This window comes from Sceloporus undulatus, chromosome 6 (assembly GCF_019175285.1).
Source record: "Sceloporus undulatus isolate JIND9_A2432 ecotype Alabama chromosome 6, SceUnd_v1.1, whole genome shotgun sequence".
Taxonomy (NCBI): Eukaryota; Metazoa; Chordata; class Lepidosauria; order Squamata; family Phrynosomatidae; genus Sceloporus; species Sceloporus undulatus.
Window position 1 is genome coordinate 59,547,748 of NC_056527.1, and position 19,016 is coordinate 59,566,763.

The 19,016-nt window shown below is 39.3% G+C and overlaps 1 protein-coding gene across 1 annotated transcript in view; it reads left to right on the forward strand.

Annotated features, from left to right (window-relative positions):
• The first annotated feature begins 5,956 nt into the window (after nucleotides 1-5,956).
• STAC (SH3 and cysteine rich domain) overlaps nucleotides 5,957-19,016 on the forward strand; it is an 81,739-nt gene continuing 68,679 nt past the window's right edge. The window contains exons 1-2 of the mRNA XM_042472257.1: nucleotides 5,957-6,017; nucleotides 7,053-7,169. Coding sequence (XP_042328191.1) covers nucleotides 5,957-6,017; nucleotides 7,053-7,169 — 178 coding nt within the window. The remainder of the gene's footprint in view (nucleotides 6,018-7,052; nucleotides 7,170-19,016) is intronic.

Here is a 19,016-nt window from a genome sequence, read left to right on the forward strand (position 1 = left end):
TCAGAAGATATAGGAGTAAAAATAGGAGGAAGGAACATCAAAAATCTAAGATATGCAGATGACACCATAATATTAGTGGAAAATATCAGAGGCCTTTTTAAAAAACTTTTTTTAACATATCAAAATCTAAAACAATAGCTTAATATATATATAACAATTGGATTATTGCATACAATAATCCCAACCAAGCAAATATATGATATAACTTCCTGATGTCTTCTCAATAACTGGTCCTATTACATCATATTATCTAGATGTCTTATTTTTCACATATAACAAAAAATAAATATATATTGATATATGTGTGCATGTATGTGTGTGTGTCTAAAAAAGAAAAAGAAAGGCGAAAAAGAAAATTTCTAGCCTATGAAAAGATCATCTGGAGCTTACAGGCTCATTTAAGCTTATCATCTTCTACACCATTAGAGACTTTTAAAAGTTGTTAATAAAAGTTAAAGAAAAAGGTGCAAAAGCAGGCTTACTGCTTAACATAAAGAAAACCAAAAAAATGACCATGCAGGATATACATACTTTTAGCTTAGATAATAAGGAAATGGGAATAGTCAAAGTTTTCCCATACCTTGGATCAAATATTGGCAAAAATGGAGACTGCTGTCAAGAAATCAGAAGAAGACAAGGAATGGGAAGGGCAGTGATGAAGGAATTAAACACAATTCTTAAGTGTAATGATATACAACTGAGCACTAAAGTTAGAATCATCCAAGCCATGTGCTGTAGCCTTTGCCAGTTTGAATGTGGTGCAGTTTAAATGTTACATGGCAGGCAAAAAAGCTCAAGATGACTTAACCTTTGCTGGTTTGAATCTTGTACAATTTCTTTTCACTGCTAAAAGCTGCACAGTTTTCAGGCAAGGCTACACAGCTCTCAGAAAAAAACTGTGGTTTCTGGGAAAAGATGTGGGTTTCTGATCAAGCGTTTCCCATCATGACAGGGGAACATATTCTCAGGTATCCTGAAGGTATGGGATGAAAAACTGCTTCTTTGATCTCAACATCTGTCAGGAATCAGAAAAATCAAGATTTACTATCCCTACAACACATCGTATAATGCATTTAAGAGATGTGCGACTGAGTAAGACACATTGCTTTCCATTTAGTCAATAAAATACTGTGCTGAAAATAGGGTAGATGTGGTGCTGTTGTGTTTAATTTATATGTATTAGCCAAGAGATTAGTGTTGACAGACATCTCCCAAGATCCAGCTGTCCTTTTATTCTTGCCTTGAAGTGACAAATAGCTTTATATTGTTTTAATGGCAATGAGATCAATTGTAGAACAAGTTTTCATTACCTATTGCTCTCTTTATCAAATATATTAAAAGTTTCATCCAGCATTTCAGATGTAATATATATACAGTATACCTGGTTGGAGGTGATGTTCTATAGATAGAGAGATCAGAGACAAATTAAAAGAAGAAAGTACTATTGATAACAATTTTACTATTAAAAGAATTATTTGGTCCAAGACACACTACAGAAATAATCCCGTTTGAGACCTCTTTAACTGCCTAGACTCAGTGCTAGAGAATCATGGGAATTGTAGTGTATTGTGCCACCAGAGCTCTCTGACAGAGAAGGCTAAATGTCTCTCAAAATGCAGTTCCCAGAATTCCCTAGCACTGAGCCAGGGCAGCTAAAGTGGTCTCAAACGGGATTATTTCTGAAGTGTGTTTTCAACCTTGGTTGATTTTTCTAGGACAGACTGACATGGTTCTGGGCGCCACAATTCAAAAAGGACATTGAGAAACTGGAGCGTGTCCAAAGGAGGGCGACTAAAATGGTGAAAGGTCTGGAAACCATGCCCTACGAGGAATGACTTAGGGAGCTGGGGATGTTTAGCCTGGAGAAGAGAAGATTAAGAGGTGATATGATAGCCCTGTTTAAATATTTGAAGGGATCTCATAATGAGGAGGGAGCAAGCTTGTTTTCTGCTCCTCCAGAGACTAGGACCTGAAGCAATGGATGCAAACTGCAGGAAAAGAGATTCCACCTCAACATTAGGAGGAACTTCCTGACAATAAGGGCTGTTCGACAGTGAAACAAACTCCCCCGGAGTGTAGTGGAGTCTCCTTCCTTGGAGGTCTTCAAGCAGAGGCTGGATGGCCATCTGTCGAGGATGCTTTGATTGTGATTTCCTGCATGGCAGGGGGTTGGACTGGATGGCCCCTGTGGTCTCTTCCAACTTTATGATTCTATGATTCTATTTCAAGTTTTAATGTCATCACTCTGTTGAATCTGAATGCAGTGTGTATGGAGGCTATGGCAGGGCAATTGTGAGTGTTAAATTCTAGCCCAGACGCTTTGCTAAATGTGAAAGGCTAGGTCAGCTGAAAAGTTTTGTTGTTGGTAGTGTGTACCAGAACAATCTGGAAAAACTGAAATGGAGGACAAAATTAATCCTATTCCGTCTTCCTTTACAATGGATCCGTGGTTTGGAGCAACTAGAACAATATTCCTAAAGAAATGAATCTATCGCTTTGCTGGATATATTTGAAGTCATATCATACCTAGCTAGAACAAGAGAGAGAGAGAAACCAAGCACATGCAAGTAACCAAGAGTCTTCTGTCTCTGGAAAAAGTTTCCTTTTTTTTTAAATAGGAGCCAAAGTCCAATGGCCACATTCCAACCTAGCGATTCAAGCTCATTGATTGCATGCAATCATTTGCTCGGTTATAGCTAATAATTTTGGAAGGAAACTTCAGACCAGTTATAACCCTGGTGTTTCTAATAGCACATATGACAAGATCAGAAATAATGCCACTGAGACTTAATAGATATAACTTGCTGGGAAGAAAATTGATAGCCTGGACTTGTAAGTCACCTCAAAAAGGCTACTAATCAGTAACAGGCAGAAAATAAATGACCAAAGACTGTTGGCATCTGTAGTTTAAACACTGTAATGCTTTTACAAAGCTATTCTTAAATGCAAGGCTATTTATGACCAAATGCAGTCCCCTCTGTGCAAGGGCCAGCTTTTGTAAAACTGACAGGAGCCTGGAAAAGCTACTTTTTTGGAGTAAAACTTTTCAGGTTCTTGAAAAAGCTTGAATTCATGTGTATGAGCCATAAATAAAAATAACTTTAAAGATCTGCTTGTTGATAAATGCACAAAATGTACTGATGGGGCCTGGGGAGTGCTGGCAAGAATGAAGGGCAAAGAGCTCCAACCCTCCTTCGGCAGACTTCTGTATTTCTGTGCAGGCCATGCAGGAGGGATGGAGCACTTTTATGACCAACCCACTTGTTCACCAGCTGTGACCGCACTTGCTCCCATTTAGTTTCTGTTCACTTAAGGTTGCCGTGCTAGTACTTTAATACAAGGCTGGTTGGCTGAGCTTGATCCCCTCTAGACTGTCAGTGGATCTTAACTTCTTGTCTTTGAGAGCTGGGGAAAATTACTGTTTTATACTATGACTTCCAAAATCATTTGACTTAACCAAGTTGGTTTGCAGAATTAATGTGTCTACTGCTGAACCACACTAATGTTTCCTGTCTCAGGAAAGCTTAATACTGTAGATAAACAGTACATTGTATGTGCTTAAAACATCCAGTAGGTGGTGCTAGATGGAACTGATAGCAAATGTATAGTAATTTGAAAATGATTTCATGTAGTTGGGGCAGTTTATTTTCCTGTAGCCTGGAATTCCCTGGACATCTAAATAAACCCATGGCAGAGTTGTTTGATTCTGGATAATGACTTCAAATTAGCAATCTTTCAAGCAACCCTGTTCTCCCCAGCCATGTAAACAAGCTCCAAGTAGTTATTTTATTAACTACAGCATCAGGTTGTTCCACCACCCTCAGGAGCTTTTGAGACACAGTTTGAATTCCTGGGTTGATCTTTTTAAAAAGAGCATAAGTGACAACTCAGGAGACATCTTTTGCTTGATGCAGATAAGTTTTAAATGGCATTGGGAAATGGAGCATTATTCAAACACAGCACGCACGCTGCTTTATTAATGAGCCTCGTTTCAGTAAAGTCAACTGTTCTGAATGGAAAGCAAAATACTGCTGACCTAGTGTACATGCCAATTAGGCACAGACTTCACAGCAATAAAATGCTCAACACTGGTGGATGCTGACGTATTCTTTTGGCTAATTAAGAAAATAAAATTAAAAAACAATCTTTCTATTTTCCTGTCACGCTCAGACGTGGCTTCGGGTTGTGACGAAAAAAGACAGATATGCTGTTGAGAATGATTGCTAATTTTCCATCTAGCATTTTTTTAAAAAAGTGCTTCTTGGCCTTTGGGCTAAGATCATGTGCAGCATTTTTAAAATACATATTTGTGTATAATCCTTCTCTCCTCATAACATATTTCACATAGTCGGGCAGTATCACAGTGGAAATTTCACACTGGACATTGAACTGTGGAAGAATTCCCTTGCTATAAATATATATGTTGTTTACATGGGTCTTCTAACTTGTAATAAAACAAGTGTAGGATTTGGGGCTCAGTTCCTGGATCTAACAGTCTCCCTAAATGACTACATAGAGAGTGGCAGGTGGTGGCGGAAATGGCAAACTGGTCTAGCATTAGTAGATGGACCCCATTAGCAGCCATTGGAGCTGACAAGTAGCCATAGCATCTTTCTTTTTTCATAAACTATAGTCAGGTGCGTATATTACAAATGTTCATTTCATTATTTTTTGTTTGAACATATTTTATTTCTTCCTATGACAAAATGGTGTTTATTTCCATGCAAACATGTTTAACATCAGGGAAGCAGAAGTGTGCTCTATTTTGTTCCTGTACTCAGTTGCAACTGGTAGCACTCAAGTCAGTAGCATGGTAAATCAGCTCTGGGTTTTACTGTCAACTATCTGGAGCTATCAGAGGTGCTGAACCTCATCTCCAAAACAGGTTCAAAAGTTTGGACAGCTCCCTTAAAGTTTGGAATAAAACCTGGAATGGATTTACCACCCTGCAAGCAAAACACCAGCTGGTACTGCCTATATGTGGCTTTGATCTGAGTGAGATCAGTAGATAAATGTTAGTACTGCAGTCATAATGTTGTGAGTTCAATCATTGCAGGGCTCCAGGTGACTCAGCCTTCCATCTTTTCATAGGCTCGTAAAATTAGTACCCAGCTTGTTGGGGGCAATTGGTTAACACTATGAAGCAGTATAGAAATGTAAAGTGCTATTGCTATTGCTAAAATTGTATATGCTCAGAGTATCTTCTTCCCCCCTTCTTTTTTTTTTTTTCCTGAGGAGGCCTTTTGGAGGGAGAGATTGTACTAATTTATTTGGAAATGTAGAAGCAGGCACAAAGCATTCCTATGAGAAGAAAATGAATATTTGTTGCTGCCTTAGAAATACAATGCACTTCAGTCACTGGTTCACATATGCACACATCATTTGATATCTCCTCACTCGATGAGTCTCAACTGACTAGATAAAGTGTCATCACTGGAAAAAAATATTGGGGTTTTGAGATTATGAAGATTTCCACACCTGGCTCCACCACTGCTAAAACGTCCGTCAAATGTCCTGAAACAGTGGAGGGAGCACGCATGTCTGGAAGCCAGGCACACTTCCTCAATCCTCAGGGAAACGTTGCTTCCTCTGGCATCCCTGAATCATTGCAAGGGGAGCGGATTTCCTATGAATGCAAAGTTTGTATGCATAGGAAATCTGCTTTCCTGGAACGATTCAGGGATGCAAAAGAGGGAACGATGTTTCCCTGACGATTTGAGGAAGCGCACCTAGCTTCCAGACATATGTACTCCTTCCACCTTTTCAGGACGTTTGCTGGATGTTTTAGCAGCAATGAAGCCAGGTGTGGAAATCTTCTATGTGTCCCAAGGTGCCCATCTATCTGCAATCAAACTATGATGTCTCATTCACACAAATGAACCACGTATGAACGACTATTTAAAGATGCTACAGTCAAAACCTGTCATCTTGTTATAGGCAGGCATAAGTCTACTTTATGCCTGCATATGCCCCTGTCACTGCCTCCTCCTCCTCCTACTTTGTCATTGTGGAGATTGGTATCCCTTTTCACTCTCCTAAATCACCAGGGTCTGAATATAGTTTTATTTTTTGTTGTTTTGATGTGGTTTAGTATTCATAACTGCTATAATAAGTACTGTTTTAAAGCACTTTTACCTTTTAAATTGCATTTTGTTCTTTTAATGAGTTATGCATTTTAATACTACACTCATTCAATTCCATTTTAATGCTTTCTTAATGTATGTTTTTAATTGTATTGTTGTTTTTCATTTGTAAGCCACATTGTGTCCCAATTTTGGGGGGGAAAGCAGGATATAAATAAATATGATGATGATGATGATGAAGATGGTGATGATCATTATGGTCATGATGATGATAATGCTACCCTGAACTTATCGCTGAGCCACTACAACCTCCCATGGCCATTGCACAGCTGTTGGAGGGGTGTCACAGACTAGGTCCCTGTGGCATGCTAAAGGATGTGATCATTTCATGTCTGGCAGTGGAGCATAGCTTGATGCTTCTCTGATTCCACACACACTCACACTCACAAACACACATACTCCACCAGCTGCAGAATGGCCATAGAGAAGGGGATTACAGCACCTCAGTGATAAATCTAGGGGTTGTTGAAGGCCAGCTATACAGTAGTTTCACATCCAGTGAATGCTGTGCATACAGGATTGCAGTCCTGTGTGGTGTGACAACACTGAAAATGCACATCCAAATGCAGTGTATCTATTTTTTTCTGTGAGTCAGCATTACAGGAGTAATGCAAGAGATTAGTTATAAACATATAGTTCAGTCTACACAGTACTTCCTCTTGTATGAGTTTACCGGTCAGTTGCCTTAAGTTCAGTTGTTTGTGTTGTCATCTCTTTTTTAAAAAATAAAAAAAAGCTTAATTGAAAATAATAATACCATCAATGGAGACAAGTGTGGTTGCATGAAAAGTTGGTGGGAGGGAAGCTTTAAAGGTAGCCAGAATTTAAATTGAGCAGGCTACTGTTTGGATCCATTTAAATCAATGGAACTTTGATCATGAGTAACTTAAATTTCATTGATTTCACTAGCTGACTCTAAGTCTGACTGTGTCTGGCTCCAAACCATAGGCCAGATCCCTTTCAACCTGTTGGGTGAGGAGCTAATCAGTCATTCTGCAGTGGCTGAGCTCAAGGCCATGTTGCCAAGTATGTGATTGGCTGTACATACTATGCTGTGGTAAAAGTATATGGTCTGATACTCATACCAACATGTTCATATTACAAGCTTCTGGGCTTCCTCTCTCTTTTGTCTATTTTTCATTCAGCAGCTTGGATACAGAAGGTGAATTCTTTGCAGAAGCAATACATCCACTTTTGTGTCTAGTCAAGTGTCAATGCCTATAAAGAAGATAGATGGCCATTTTTAAAATAGAGGGATGTTTTATAAGTGCTTCTAGGACGGTAGAAAACTGTTGGACATAGCATGCTCCCAAGGCTTGGCATTTCTAAATGAGTCTCATATCCAAGAAAAATGAACTGATGCTCCTATATTGCTATAGGCAAGGAAAAGTCAAGCTCAACTAAAGGGTTGCATTTCAACTGTCCAGTATAATGTACAAATGGATTTTTTTCTCTTCAGTAACAAATTTTCTTTGATCCTTGGGCATTCATAACAAAGCAAACAGGGAAACAAGTATTGCTGATGTTTTAATAGATCATAAAAAAAACCCTACCACCAAATAATGAACAGATGATAAAGGGTCATCCTTTTTCTTTAAGAAGTGGGATTTTTGAACCAGTACAATTTTTGTGTTGCATCCAGATTTAGTAATACTAAGAGCAGACTTAGTGAAATCCACAAGTTAGTAATGATACACACTGCAGAATTAATGTGTATCCGCCAATCAAGTGTGATCTGGGGATAGGACTTTGCTGGCCTCTGGAGAGAAGAGACTAGAAAGTAAAAGAAGTGTGGCATGCCTGCACCATGTTTGGAGAGACATTGGGGTGGGGCTCAGGTTATTTAAGGCCTGTCTGCTACACGCTCTCCTTCCTTTGCTTTGTTGGCTGACCCTCCCACCTCTACATCAGTGTGAATTTTTTTTGGTCACTTCATGGCCAGGTAGGAATTTTCTCCCTTTTCCAAGGGTTTTTGCCTACCCCACACTGTTGTTTGGGGACATTGATAATTGTCCAGGGTGTGGTCATAAATAGGTTTCCTGGCATATATTTAGTCCGGTGAACACCTATGGCACCCTCTTGGGTGAATGTTAGGTCTCTGGAACTGCCTCTTTATAGTTCTTGAGGCTAAAGGAGTAGGGAAAGACACTTGCCTTGGGGCTGGCCTAAGATATAAACCCTCACTTAAGTCTTGTGAGTAACATGAAGGGATCTTGGGTTGACGTTCCAGATACAGTCCAGCCAGGGTGTAACCCAATCTTGGGTTGCCCTTGGGGTTCAGGTGTTTTGCCCAGGGGAGGCTGGGGAGGTGGTTGAGGAGCTCAGCACCTGCCCCAGCTGTTCCCACACTAGGTAGTACATCAAAAAGGTTATCTCACAAAAGGGATTTTGACAGGTCAGTTGCCTGCATATTTATTCAGTATATTCCACTGGGTTTAGTAGAACTTACCCCTGGGTTAATGTTATAGGTTACAGTCCTGTGGACACATGCTTGGGAAGAAGCCTTAAAATTAACTGGTCTTATTTTTAAGTAAGTATACTATCACATCTCTCTATATTTGTGTTAATTATGTTTAAAAATAAAGAAGATCCTAAGAAATTGGTTATTAGCTATCATAGATGTACACTTATAAACACAAAACATTATAAAGCTCACAATTCAGGCAAAATTACACTCATAGAAATCCTAGTGGTTTCAGCTGATGAACTGAGTATATGACTTTATCTCTGCTATGTAAACCAATAAAACTAAAAGTTCATCAGTTCAGCTGCATCATGTTTCAAATGATAAATAATCATGCATTTAGGAAAGAACAAAGGATTTTCCAAGAAGAAGAACAAACCAGGACCTTTAGCATTCTCTCTTTCCTAATGAATCTGGTTCATTTTGTCTCAGAGAAAAAAAGGAAAGTGCAAGCTATACAGAGAGTGCAAGCTAACCTAGGACAACAATAAATATGACTCATAAAGGTGTTTGTGTACTGAGTGTCTTTTAGTCAAGCAGCAATAAAAGAAATGCTGCAAGTATCAGCTTCATTAAAGCAGGCATTCTGCAGCATGGAGTATTAATATGCTGCTTCCCTAATCTTGAAGTAGTAACTCTCTTCTTTTGTACTATATGAAACAGTCAAAATGGATGAATCACTCATAAAGCCTGTGGTAAATAATAAGTGAAATCCACAAGTCTGTGTGCTTTTTTCTCTAAGTGTGCTGGTTTTACTCATGGGCTGTAATATGCTCTGATTTTTGGAAGAGGTTGCAAAGAACAATGAACTGACAGTCACTGGATAGAAAAGCTATTTACTCTCACATTTCATAACTTGGATTGTATGCCAGAGATTTAAAAAAAAATCAGGAAGATCTCAAAGTATTTCAAGAAGAAGATACTTCAGACATTATTAGGTTAGGACAGCATGCATCTCACAAGAGAACTCTTTGGTTTGAACACTCAGTAGGGACAAACATTAAGCAACACTGGGTAGTTTTATTCTGGTATGATTTACATGTTAGTGAGATTTGAAAAAACCTTTACACATAGAGCATACGAAGAGGTATAGTGCATAGAAAAGACCTATGGTATCAAACATGCTGGCCAGCATGTGAGACTGTGGCAGAAAGCAGAGAGAAGGGAAAGCTGGCTCACCTGAGGTTCTCCAAACTGTGGGGAGAATGTGCTGACCAAACCATCAAATCCCACAACACACTAACAATCAACGTGCAGTCTGTACCACCACCCTCTCGCTGTGAGGACAGACCCACCAAAATCACAGCTACAAGCTGTGCTGTTATTTGTTTTTGTTCTGCTGCAAGCACATGCACATGAGCAAATGGATACTCCTCTAGCAATATCCAGTTGCCTCCCTGGTTCTGCCCTGTCACCAGGCCACTGGACATCCCACATGGCCATCTGTTGATCATATTGCCTATATGGTGCATCAGTGTGCCCAGTGGCACACTGGCACAACACAATCAAGGAACCACTTTTATCTTGCTCACCCCCTGCAGATCACTGACTGGAGCAGAGATTTGCCTCCATGGAGGGCCAGCTCAGGGGATCCAAGGAAGCCTCCAGGCCCTCCTGGAACAATGAACACCTGTCCAGCTATAGGGGCTCCTTGTACCCTCTTTCTCCCCTTTACCTCCACAGCCCCCTGTTGGACTAGTTAATGTTTTTATTAAAGCCATTATATTTTTTGGTAATCTGATGTGATTAGGGTTGCTAGGGTTAATAGTGCCACTGACCTCTTGTGCACTTGTGTGATCAATTTGTGGGCAGTGACATAAAAGCTTATGGGCAGCAATGGCACTGGCAGCCTCCTGACCCCTCTTTCCATCTACACACTGGTGCACAGTCTGCAAGCCCTGGAGCCCAGCTTGGATTCGGGTTTTGTTTGTTTGTTTTCTGTTTCAGCGATATGCATCACCTGCACAGGTGGGTTCTGAAATAGGGCAGGATTATTTCTTTAAACGTATGCAGACGTGCCAAATGTGATTCTTGAGCATTACCCCCATAACATCCATCTACCCTGAATGCTATAGAACCCAACTGTGTCTCATTCACAACATCTATCTATAATGAACCTCCCAAAAGTGGAATGAGGTCAAGGAGAAATAGAGAAATCTTAGGTCAGTGACACAACCTCCTTCTGCACATTAGAGAAGTTAATGTTGGAAATTTGTGTGAACTGTTGGGTGGTTTTGCTTGTTTCTTTGTTTATTTTGGTTTTTTTGTTGTTGTTGTTTTTTGTTGTTGTTTTTTTGTTGTTGTTTTTACAGTGTTGCCTCCATAGTGGCTAAGTCTGGGATGTAACTTTTCGCGTTCCTGTATTGCCCAAAGTCATTGTGGTAGATTTAAATAGTAACTCCTGAACCCAGCCACCCATTTGAGAGTACTTCACTGCTCCCACAGTTTTCAGTATCTTTTAGCATTACTGAACTATTGACCAAAAGAAATTTTCTTAATTTTAAGATCTATCTAATTGAAACAAGAGTAACCCCCAATAAGTAGTAGTGGGGATAAAAGGAGCAAAACAGAGAGGCCAAAGGAGATACTCCATTATTGTATGCATAGGCTGGGAGTGTACATTTTTTAATCCTTCTGACTTTCCAGTGTATACATCACAAAGAGCCACCAGCCCAGCCATTATCAATAGGAGTGTGGTGTGCTATCTAACCACAGTGACTCAGTGTGACATCAAGGTAAACACTTTAGTTTATTGTGTGTTATAACAATGAAAAATGTTTGTTTTCCTCACAACCCATGGAAGCTGTTTTTGTGAATGAGTAAATATGCTCTGTAATGGATTTTTAAAGAGAGACATTCTGTGTTTTTATGTTGAAATGTAGATAAGCAGCTGTCCCCATCCAGGATGTAGCTTGAGTCAGAAGGGAGAAAAGGTAGAGGCCCAGGTGGCTGAACTATAACAGTGGGCTAAATCCAACTCTTAGTCTCAACAACAGTAGGCTCATTAAATTAATAGAAAATAATAAATGTTGGCAGAGGGTGCATTTACATTGCAGAATTAATGCAGTCTGGCACTGCTTTAACTGCTATGGCTCACTGCTATGGAATTCTGAGATTTGTAGTTTTGTGTGAGATATTTAACCTTCTCTGTCAGAGAGCTGTGATGCCACAACAAATTATAAATGCCAGGATTCTCTAGGATGGAGCCATGACAGTTGAAGCAGTGTCAAATTGCATTCATTCTGCAGTGTGGCAGCAGCCTTATTAACCCTTTGATTCAGTGGGTCTGCTTTAAAGTGAATCACATTTGACTATAAAAAATGTCATTGCAAAGCCACAGAAATGAATTTTATGCAAGAAGGAGGCGGTGTTCTGGGAATGCTGGCAACTGTGGGACACCAGCTTCACTTGAGATTTCCATATTTTTTAAACATAAATTCTTCAGATAACATTTTCTTTGGAAGTTGGATGCACTTAAAGTTAAGTTAAACTTTAGTGAACTATCTACCTTCTCGATGGATTATCCCCAGCCATTCATATGGTGTGATATGCTGCCTGGCAGGTTTTGGAAGCTCCCCAAAATAGTAAAAACTATACAGAACCCATAGTCATAGGGTTTTTTTGGTACTAATGTGACTCATAAATTGTAATTCCTGTACACTCGTCCCCCGGGTTACGAAATTAATTCGTTCCGCCGCCATTTTCGTAACCCGGAAGTCTTTCGTTAGCCGAATCCCCATAGGCGCTAATGGGGAAAAGCCGCGGCTCCGCCGCGGCTCCATTTTAAAAAGCGCCAGCGTTTTTTCGTAACCCGGATAAACCTTCGTAACCCGGAAATAATTAATTAATTTTTTTTTTTTCGTAACCCGGAAATTTCGTATCGCGGCGCGTTCGTATCCCGGGGTACCAGTGTATATTACTGAATGTAATGGTAATACTTGTGACATAAACAACTAGCAAAATTAAAAATATACCTTTAACTTACAGTATTGTATGAGCAGTATAAATACATTTGCATATACATATACATAGTTTCATGTGGTTGAAGTGAAAATTTGGTGGAATGTGTTTTTTTTAAATAAATCTTTTTTTAATTTAAAAACTGGGGCCTATCCTCTCTCCTTCCACTAAGCCTCACCCCACTCACACCATCTCTTTAGCATTTTAAAGGGACACAAGCGAATGCCACAGCTCATTTCTGTCCAACGGCAGATATTTGAGGAAGAGTGCTTTAACCCCACTTAGGTTGCAGTCTGCACCCCAACCCACACTCACCAGTGATGTGCCTGGTTCTAGGTGTACCTTCTTCATTATGACTGTATTTTCTCTTTTCCGTTTCTTAAACATCAAGGCTCTGACTCCATACATTAGTTGATTGGCTGCAGAAGATAGTAAAGCCCTGACATTCTAATGGTTAGTTGGAGAAAGTTGTCACTGTTTTCTTATTAAAGTTACCTATCTTGACTTTACCACATCTGATAACTGAGATTAAAAACATTTTTAAAAAAATATTGGTATATTGGTGTAGTAGTTTAGCATTCTATAGAACCAACTTTCCAGTGGACCAAGAATTCCTTTGTATTTACAAAAGATGCTTTTCTCTTGAGCCTAATTCACATTAACATATATCTACCCTGTAACACTGCAAGCGAGCTCTCTTCTCTCTCTCCCAGATTTGTGTCCCATGTTTCCACCATGTTGTGCTCAAAGCAGCTATGAAGAAACAAAAACAAGAATGCTCTTGATGTTAAAAAAGAAAAAGAAAAAAGAACAGTTGTTGGAGAGAAAGGCCCTAGCTGAGGTTTTCTCATAACATACTAGATTTTTTTAAAATGTCTGTTTGTTTGTTTGTTTGTTTGTTTGTTATTTTGGGAACTGTGGGTGGTGCATTCAGTTCTGTGAATGCCTATGCACACAATTTTACTACCTCAGTGAGAACTAGGTCTTTTTATTCTACGTAGTACTGGATTTCTTATTAAAGAAATATTAAGACTACAGCAGCCCAAAATTGCAGTGCAATCAGATTGTGGAGAATCTTTTGAATGGGAGCCAGGAGAGATTTAGATGTCCCAGTTTGGTGATTTCACTTGTCCTTTTGTATCTCTGAATTGCACCAAACTAAAATGTTTCATGTTTACCTAATAAAAACCTTCATAGTAGGTGAAACCAAGGAAAGTTTAACTAGATTCAAAGTTTCGTGATTAATGCAGGCTGGGAATTGGTTGCAACTTACAATGAGCTCGGTTCATCTAAAGTCAGGTGTACTTACTCTCATCGAAATCAGTGAGCCAAGTTATCATGACAAATTTAATTCTCTCTGATTTAAATCAAAGAGTGCGATCCTAGACATGTCTAATAAGAAATAACCCCACTGTTTTAAATTAGACTTACACCTAGATGAGTACAGTACTGTATATGTGTGACTGCAGCCTTAAGCACAGCTTACTGTACATACTCGACTGTAAGTCAACTTAATGTATAAGTTGAGGGCAGGTTTGGGAGGCAAAATTATGGATTTTGATATGACCCTTGTATAAGTCGAAGGTAAAACTTAAGAGCATGTAACAAAGGATCTGAATGATGAAGCAAAGGAAAACAATGCCAAAAAACATGTAAAATTATGGCAAGCATAACTGTTTTAGCTCACACTAAGGGCTGGGTGGAAGAGAGAGAGTAGAGGGAGGTCAGTGCTTCTAAGACATATTGCACTCTTACCTATCACCAGGGGATAGTTCCTTTTTTAATATGAGTTAAAGCATAATATTTACATTTGACCCGTGGATAAATCGACCTAAGTTTTTGGGGTCAAAATTTCTAGACTTATACATGAGTATATACAGTAGTTGAAACAAATCACTATGTATTTTATTGCATAAATTCCTGTTCAATATTTTTACTAATATCTGGAAATGCATCATTCTGTGAGTAACTGGTTATGGTGGAGTAGGAGTAGTGGCTGATCCTTTCTTTGTGCAGTCATATGCCTTACATTACAGAGGTCATTTTTGTATTGGAAGAAATCCTCTTTCCGGAAAAAGTACATTGAAAATCCAGTTTAAAGATAAAGAGCCATGAGATGGAAATTTGCTTGTCCACAGCTATCCCCTGAACAGTGGAGTGAATAGGCAGACAAGTGATCTGGTCACAGCCTTCCCCACTGTGATGAGAAGGCCTGTATTTCCACTAAATTATGATGAGGATTTCTAAATATGCATCTATACATACAAATTAGCACAAACAAATAGGGCCTGTTACAGACTGCCAAAATAAAGGTGCTTCGGGTCTCTTTGGAGGTATGCTATTTAAATGATGCATGGGTCCTAAGAGTCTGGAGGTCGTGCCAAAGCCACACTCCATTCCTAAGCACTGGAGTGCAGCTTTGGTGCAGCTTCCGGATTCTTAGGGTGCATGCATCATTTAAACAGCATACCTCCAAAGAGACCCGAAGCAGCTTTATTTTGGCAGTCTGTAACAGGCCTTTGTCTTCTTTAGTTAAATATATTCATGCCCTGATTAACTGGTCTGAGCAATATCAACTGTGTCTGTTGAGCTACTCTATTAACTATATCTAGGATTAAATCAGAGGAACATTACCAATCTAGATGTTGTTGTTTTGTTTTACTAAGCAACGTCAAGATCTTTTCTGTGATGTTGATGTTGCTGTCTGTGCATTCAAGTCATTTACAGCTTATGGCAACCCAATCACAGGTTTTTTTCAGCAAGGTTTATTCAGAAGAGGTTTGCCATGCTGGAAAAAAGGGACTGAGTCTGGGGGAGTGTCTCTTGCCCATAGTCACTTGGTAAGTTGTCATGGTCCAGCAATGATTAGAGCCCTGGTTTCCCAGAGTCCTAGTCCAATATTCAAACAATTACATCATACTGACTCTCTTCTGTGATGCGAGTATGTGTATGTGCCTTCCAGCTGCATGTAATGTTATGGCACACCCATGACTATCATAGTGTTTTATTAGGCAAGGAATACTCAGAGATAGTTTGTCAGTTCCTTCCTATGAAATGTAGCATGTTATTTAAATTTTAGCCTATTTTCCATTTTTACTTCATATTTCCTGTTTAATTCTCAGTTCTGTAAAGTGAAGCTTACAATTTCTACTTTTATAAGTTACTTCAAGTCTACACACATAATGTTTCCTACCCGTGTTTTCCCTACAGTGCAACCCTTGGCACATTTCCTCAAAGGAAGCCCCACAGAGTTCAATGCAGTTTGTGCTTTTTGGAGTATACTTGGGATTGCAATCCAAGGTTTTGTTTGAAGAAGTTTTGGCTTAAAATAATCCAGAATGTCATCTATGTATTGAGACACCCAGTGAAATCATTTACAAGCAGGTTTTCCTGTTTGTTTCCCTGGAGGGAGGATCTCTGAGCGTACTTGCCTTTGTGCATGTAAAGGCATTTCTTCGATAGAACTGTGAATGTGCAACAGATGGGGCTGATTCAAAATACTGGGCTTGTGAAGGACAAGTGGCTGGTGGCTATGATTCCCTCATTCAGAAAAATGACCAGACTGCCAGTTGAATCTTCCTTCAGTATGGGTGATGGGTTAGCAACAGCCACTACATCTGAGGGCAACAGACAGGTTGTGTGATATACACAGTGATGTCTCATAGAGAAGGAGGCTATAGTGGCCACCATTGGCATCCATATCAGTCAGGCAGTGATTCCATTTCAAATATTATTCTGAACTTTGAAGGAGCTGTCCAAGGTACTGATCAATATCCCCAAAGAGATTTCAGTGTTTTGAATAGTTCCTTAAAGTCTGGAATAATAGTAGGATGGATTCACTGCACTCATAACATGAAAGCCAGGTACCGTAACTTGCTTGAGAAGGATAGCTGAAGTTTCTCCCTCAGTATCCTCCTAGCAGTTGCCTCCCTATATCTGATAGGTACCTAATAATCCAAAACACACTGCAGAAATAATCCAATTTGAGACTGCTTTAACTGCCCTGGCTCTCCTAGGGAATGCTGGGAATTATAGTTTATTGTGACACCAGAGCTCTTTGACAGAGAAGGCTAAATGTCTAACAAAACTACTGTTTCCAGAATTCCCTAGCATTGAACCAGGGCATTCAAAGTGGTCTCAAACTGGATTATTTCTGTAGTGTGTTTTGGACCTTTATGTTAGACATGATTTTGATGCCATAGTGATAGTAGTTTACCTGAAACAGTCTAGGGACAAATGAGAAATGTTGATGAGTAACTTTGGGAGAGATTTTTTTCCCCTGCAGTCCAAGATTCCACTTATGCTGAAACCAACTTGGAAAAGCTTAAAAGGAAAATTGATGTCAGGTAGAGAAGGGTAGACATTTAATTGGCAGTGGTTTTAGAAATTTCCCAGTGCAGTGTTGTTGTTCTGTTACACAATCAAATTCCAGCGAGTGGAATTTGTTTATGTTTGCAAGAAAAGAAGGAAAAGTAACAAATGGGTAATGGAATCCAACTCCCTTAACACTTTTCATTATTAATAATGCATGAAATGTTGTATCAATCTCATCTAACTAGAAGAAATAAATAAAATGCAGGCGGGGAAAACATCAAATGTTTGTAGTGTGGAGAAACAGCAGAGGAGAACTGTAGAAAGACTATGGTTCCCATCCCTTATTGCAGTTGTGGATTCATAATCTAGTTACAGATCCTTAACTGCTCTGTATAATGTTATACTGTGTGTTCAAACATTAGCCAAGAATGTAAGTACTGTATCTTTCAAACGCACTTAAACTCCAAGGAGCCACTCCGGTGATGGAAGCCTGTTCTATTGACAGTTAGGTCACAGCAGAAGACCTTTTCAGTCCCGACTTAGCAGTGAGTGAGACTGCAACAGTCAGACACAGGGTCCCTGCTGCAGTTCCCTGTCATACCACAAATCTATGAAGAGAAGAGGCTGGAAGCATCATCCTGCTGTGCCCTGATCACCAGCAGGAGACCTCCATCACTTGGTGAGGCTTCTAGCTGTTAAGGTAGTTTTTGGTGGTCAGGCCAGGAGACAATAGTTATGCATTTATAACTGAATTGGTGATGCAGGATCTTGGCTTTAGTTTAAAAAAATGGTTCAAGAAGGTGTGTGAAAAGGTTCATTCTGATATGTCTGGTTTATATGACTACTTTCTCCCATTACTGTTGCTTAGAATCTTGGTCTTAGATCAACCTTTCCTTGCATAGGACCTTGTCAGATGTGTATTCCCATCATCCCTATTCATACTGACAGGGGATGACTGAGGCTGTAGTTCAGCACATCAAAAGGCTGCAAGATAGTGAGACATTATCTTAGGTTCTATGTGTGCACACAAAATGTGCCTGCTGAACTTCACAAGAAATGTAATGGTATGATTATAATACATCCATATTATGTTATTATTTTATATTTATTATTGGGCTTAGTTTAATTTTTAAAACCCTTGTTTTGGATATTTTGTCTGGGGAAGGAGAGGTTTGAGATCAGACTCTCAAATGACATGAATGCTAGGGACGAAAAGAAGGTGTGCAATTATTTGTTCCCAAGTCTCAAAGTGGCTTGTAAGAAGATCCAGCAGATTGTTTGAGTGAGATGGACCTTATACAATCATTCATCAAATGCCTGCCAAAATAGAAAAATCTTTATTTGTCTGCAAAAAGTGGGGGAAATGGGGTAGATGTCTAACTTGGCGGGGAATGGTGTTCCTGAACATAGGGGCAGCCACTGAGAAAACTATCTCCTGTGTTTCTATCAGACGTACCTGTGTGGGTGGTGGGACAGTATATAATACATGAATTACTTTGACAAAAAGAAACCTGTTGATCTTTTCCACCACAAATAATCAGTTTTATGCACAACCCAGTTCTCCAGTGCATCACTTTTTCATTGCCACTTTGCCCACAATCTTCATTGTTATGCCATCATTGGTTACATCAAGATAGTTATGCAGTGGTAGCCATTGAGTTCCATGTTGGGAGTGCAGTGAATTCATTATTATTATTATTATTATTATTATATTAGTGGGGTTGTTTTTTAATACTATTTGTCTTGTTTGCTCTTTTAAATTGATGGTGTGTTTTAACGGACGTTGGCCTGTTACAGACTGCCAAAATAAAGCTGCTTCAGGTCTCTTTGGAGGTATGCTGTTTAATGATGCATGGGTCCTAAGAGTCCGGAGGTCACACCAAAGCCACACTCCAGTCCTAAGGACTAGAGTGAGCTTTGGTGCAGCTTCCAGATTCTTAGGATGCATGCATCATTTAAACAGCATACCTCCAAAAAGCAGCTTTATTTTGGCAGTCTGTAACAGGCCTTTGTGTTTTTAATTGAGGTTGTATATTTGTTGATCTGTTGTTCCCACTTCAATCCATAGGGAGAGGCAGGTAAGAAATTATTATTATTATTATTATTATTATTATTATTATTATTATTATTATTAT